At 43.5% G+C, this 5105-nt stretch overlaps 2 protein-coding genes across 2 annotated transcripts; both read left to right on the top strand.

Annotated features, from left to right (window-relative positions):
- Window positions 1-2709: 2709 nt before the first annotated feature.
- Window positions 2710-3599, top strand: METBIDRAFT_31093 (uncharacterized protein). The gene has a single exon (XM_018855769.1). The coding sequence runs from the start codon at window positions 3110-3112 to the stop codon at window positions 3518-3520; it is 411 nt and encodes a 136-aa protein (XP_018712640.1). The 5' UTR covers window positions 2710-3109; the 3' UTR covers window positions 3521-3599.
- Window positions 3600-4145: 546 nt separating this feature from the next.
- On the top strand, window positions 4146-4862 carry METBIDRAFT_39808 (E2 ubiquitin-conjugating protein; the record flags this gene model as incomplete). The annotated part of the gene is made up of 1 exon (XM_018857180.1): window positions 4146-4862. The coding sequence occupies one exon, from the start codon at window positions 4146-4148 to the stop codon at window positions 4860-4862; it is 717 nt and encodes a 238-aa protein (XP_018712639.1).
- Window positions 4863-5105: the final 243 nt, after the last annotated feature.

Here is a 5105-nt window from a genome sequence, read left to right as displayed (position 1 = left end):
TAATGGTGATGATGACGATGATGATGATGATATAGTTAGCATTCCTCTATAGCAGAAACACAAAATGTACAAAACAAGGGTAAATTCTTCTCTTTCTATCACTCCATCAAAATACAAATACCACAAAAAAATAATATTTTTTACCACTATTGCCTCAATTACTTTGACCTTTGCCGGAGCAGCGGCCAGATCTGGTTTCCTTTCCATCAGGCCTGTTAGTGGAAACGATGGACGCATTCCCGCTTTTTTACATGTTTCCAAGAAACAGAATTTGCATACAAGAAAGCTTCGGAGTTTATAGTGGATGATGGATTTGTGAAGCATGAAAAAGACAACTTGTATATCAAGGCTGATGAGAAAGGAAGGATCGTCACGACTGATTCAACTCTTAATACATTTAAACTTAAGTATGGCAAAGATCTTTATTTGAGCTCTAAGGGAAATATCTTCGAAATTTGCGAAGATTTTGTGATCAGACAAAAAGCAATTGCAAAGGAGCACGGCAGGTCCAGATTGTCTATTATGCCCTTGGTACTTAGAGTTTTGTGTTTGCAGCTTTTCCAATCCTTCCTGAGCTGTTTTTTACGATGAAAAAATTAGTTTTAGGCCCGGAGTGGGGTACTAAAGAGCACTACATATAATAAAACAACCTTTACAGATTGCCTAATATCATGAATTCTAAGTAACGCTTACAGAAAGCCTCAATGTAAAATCATTGTCAGAGTGATATCCTTGAGAAAGATTGATTGAGAGCTTTCGTCGCATCACAGCATCGGTATTCTTATTGATCACTTACATCTCTTGATCTACGGTAGTCAACTTTCTTCATACAATTTGTCTGAAAGACACGTGAGCGTAGCCCCTGGATCTCGGAAACAACTCTATGAGTCTTTCGAATTCATATTTGACGGGACCCATTAGAAAGAAACAAAGATTCAATCTTGGAGTCGTGTTTATATCTTGCGCTTGCTTGTACAGCCATTTCAAGAATCTCTTTTTTATTCCGTGATCCATAGTGCACACAAGATGATACAACGCTTTTTTAGATTAGCCGTGGTGAAGGGTTTCTGTCGTCTTGTATTCATTTTGCTCTCTAATCTGTTTCAAGCAGTATTGCTTGAGTCAATGTCTTCAATGGTAAAATTTTTATTATTCTCACTTTTGAGATAAGTTTGGAAATTAGTATATTAAATGCGAGATCCCATGTGAAATACCATTCTTTCTCTCCAATATATCACGTATTTGAACAGTGTAAGCATTGATTGACCATGATTATGAACTAAAATGAAGTGTGATCTGGCCCGAAATTTTTTGAAATATACATGCGTGTGTTCTTGCTGTTATTACACATAGCTCCCTTATGTCTTGCTCAAAACAAAGGAAAATCCATTCTGACATTATTAGTCCCTTGAAGCACAGTATAATTTGTATGGACTTCCCATTCAGGGTTTCTTCAGAAAGAAACTAGAATCCTCAAACCAAAAAAGTAGCTTAAAAATTGCTTTGAAAACTCTTGCGCAAAATTCTTTTCAGTCAACTCTAGAATGTTTCTTGGTGGTTTGGAAAAACCCCATCTAGAATAAATCTAGCCGGACGAGATACTCTGTCACGTGATAACATCCTCGTCCAGTCCGAGGGCGAAGAAAATTCACCCACCGAAGGAAGCGTACTGCTCTTTTTTGATTATGAGCTGGACGTTTACAAAGATAAATTAGTGACCTTTAGTGCTATATGCTATAAATTATACTGCCTTTTCGAAGCATTCCCTTAGGGCTACAGCGAACCTAAACAAATTCCACATTATATGCAGTATATTAACATTGACAAAGAGCGTTTCTCTTGATTTCTCCTCTTGAAATATCAGCTCATCAACCCATCAAACCGGGATATATTTTGATGTAATCAAGTAGATGGAATACATGAAATCTAATGTTACGTATTTGATAGGTAAATTATGCAAGACATAAACGCAAAAGTGATGCAGTACGTGTATGGGATTTTATAGCATGTATAGGAATATAGATTCGCGAACTGTTAGGCTCCACGTATCAGCTAGGACTTAAGTTCCTGTGAGTGCATATATGACTATATGCAATTTCTTCTTGTGAGCTTTGTCAAATATGATTGTGAGTCATGTTTGCGAGTGCCGTCAAGTTATATTGTGAATAACTCTTAAAATATCCTTTCAAGCTTTTCAGCTGCCTTCACGTGCCTTCCAGATCATATTTATAAGGCAGATGCGATTGCTGCTGTTTGAGGGATGTGTGTCCAAACAGTAATACAGAACCCTTATGTCCCGTGAGGTCCCTAACACTTGCTTTTTTAGGTTGTATAAACTATTCAGAACTTTTCAACATACTTCGCTTTTTGTTTTGACAAGTAGTGGTCTGACCTTTCAATGAAATAAGGAAGCTTTTTTCCCGTGAAATCTTTTTATAGACCGCATAAAACATGCATACACAATCACAAGTCCTAGAATCCTGAAACGTATAATGATAGTTATCAAAATCAGCTATTGTTTAAAACCAACTTTTGCATAGAATATGCCTTTCTGACCACTAATACACTATAGTTCAATCGTTCTGAATCAGAATACACACATTTTTTCGGCTAAATCGCAATTTTTGCACTCCACTTTTGCGCAGGCTTTCCCGTCTAAATTTTTACAATAGTCTTTTATATGCATGATCCGTCTATAAAAAGACAATGTGGATTTTAATTCAAACGAATATTTGCTGAAATATTTGGCCGCCGTCACAAGGATGGAGGTATTTCGGATCGTCTTCCCCGAAATTTTGCGCCAGACTAATAACAAAACCCGCTCATGCTTAAAGCTGTTTCTTTTTGCAAGTTGACGCTTAGGTTCATTCCGAAACCTTGTAAACTGTTGGATTTAGAGTGTGATCCGTGGAACTGACCACAATAGGAATGCAAGTGATTGCATTGACGGTTAAATTTTAACAAACTTTCCGTTTCAAGAAAAAGTCATGCGATAATCTTTGAACTAGACGATAAAACCGTCTACACCAAAATTTATGGACCTATATAAGTAGCGAAAGTTTCTCTGAATTAGTGGTTCTTTACCAAGAGAATAACGTTGAGCAGCAAAATGAAGATTTGTTCCACATTCGCGCTTCTTGCCTTGATATCTGCCAGCTTTGCATTGCAAGGCTACTTCTCAATTGTAACTGAATCAGATGTCCAGTTACGGATAAGTGTTTTTTTGACTAGCATAAATGGAATAATATACTCATCTCAAGAAAAATCCATGTATGGCATATCAGACGGAATTGTAAAGGACAAAATTAGCAAAGCTTTTTTGACCATGAACGAGAATGGAAGACTTGTCTTGGGTCGAAGAGACAGCAGGTTTTTGGTCGATCTTTCTAAAGGTGATCAAGACGGATATTTGAGGCACAACGACAACGAAATATTTTGTCTCAAAAAAAATGATGTTTTTGTTTCAGATTCAGGTTGTCAAGATGGACTTGAGGTCAGAATAAGATTTCATCAAGAGTAAGATCTTGGGCCTCGTAAACGTACATATGTGATGTATAAATGCTTCAAATGTCCAAAATCAACGATTCAAGCAAAAGCAATTTACGCATGTAGTCGAACAGTCGAGGCTGCGAGTGAGTAGAGAACAAATGGGAAGAGTATGCAAGGTGTCAGTGTTTTCCCTTCTTCTTTTGTCTGTCCCACTTTAGTCTGCAAGTTTGTAATTTTGGGCAGCTAATGTAAGGGGCGTCGCGTGAAATTCTTCTCTCTGTATTTCCATAACTAATCGTTCTGTATTACTAGTTGGCCACGAATTTCGCTGGAACTCTACAGGAGTTTTATTCTACCTGCTACTTGGAGGTCACGTGAAATTTCAACTGAGGCGGCTTGGGCGCCGCACGACCGCAGAACATCTGTCGTGTTCTCAGGGTACCAGAATCCGAAAGTCACCCAAACCTTACAAGCTGGAGCCATCCGCCACCACACACACAAACCACACACACAAACCACACACACAATCCACAAACCACAAACCACAAAACACAAAACACAAACCACAAACCACAAACACCACAAATCACAAACACCACAAACACCACAAACCACACCCCTTTCCTAATCTCGCTGCACCGTCCTTACCCGCCGCCATGGTCTCCAGACAGGCCCAGAAACGCTTGAACAAGGAGTACAAAACCATCCAGGCCAACGCCACGCCGTTCGTCACGGCCAAGCCCACCGACGAAAACATCTTGGAGTGGCACTACGTGATCTCGGGCCCGCCCGGCACGCCCTACGAAAACGGCCAGTACCACGGGTTGCTCCGGTTCCCGCCGGACTACCCGTTCAAGCCGCCGTCCATCTCCATGGTCACGCCCAACGGGCGCTTTGCCTGCAACACGCGGCTCTGCTTGAGCATGAGCGACTACCACCCGGACACCTGGAACCCGGCGTGGAGCGTGCTGACCATCTTGACGGGGCTCTTGAGCTTCATGACCGGCGACGAGCACACCACCGGCTCCATCGCCACCTCGGACGCGGTCAAGCGCAAGTTGGCCGGCGACAGCCACAGGTGGAACTCCGCGGAAAACACGCGTTTTGCCGCGGTGTTCGCGGATCTTCATGCCGCCAACCAGGCGCACATTGCGGCGCGCGACGAGGAGGCGGCGCGCCAGGCCGCGGCGGCCGAGCGGGCGCGGGGTGTGGGGCCCGACGCGGCCGCGGCGGCCATGGACCCGGAGGACCGGGCGCGGCTCCAGGCGGGCCGGGAGGGGGCCCGGCCTGCAGGGCCCGCCACGCTTTTGAAGATGGCGGGGTTTGCTCTTGCGGCCGTGTTGGCGGTCTACGTGGCGTTGGTGGGGGCCTGAGCGGGCCGCGGGCCGCGGGCCGCGGATGACTCGCCGGGGTTTGGGGACGCGAGCCCGGGATCTGTCTGAGACGGGGGCTTGAATATCTGAGGGCGAGTCCGAGTGGATCTGAGATGCAGCCAGACTTTCCTTGACACGGCAGTCAGAGTGGATCTGAGATGGAACTCGGAATATCTGAAGGGGAGTCAGACTTTCCTTGTCACGGCAGTCAGAGTGGATCTGAGATGGAACTCGGGATATCTG

The sequence above is a fragment of the Metschnikowia bicuspidata genome (genome assembly GCF_001664035.1).
Source record: "Metschnikowia bicuspidata var. bicuspidata NRRL YB-4993 chromosome Unknown METBIscaffold_2, whole genome shotgun sequence".
NCBI lineage: Eukaryota > Fungi > Ascomycota > Pichiomycetes > Serinales > Metschnikowiaceae > Metschnikowia > Metschnikowia bicuspidata.
Note: the sequence above shows the minus strand (reverse complement) of the source record. Positions and strands in the feature narration are given on the sequence as shown.

Bases quoted from the DNA above. Each gene is read 5' to 3' on its own strand.
- METBIDRAFT_31093 (XM_018855769.1), top strand. From the start codon at position 3,110: ATGAAGATTTGTTCCACATTCGCGCTTCTTGCCTTGATATCTGCCAGC.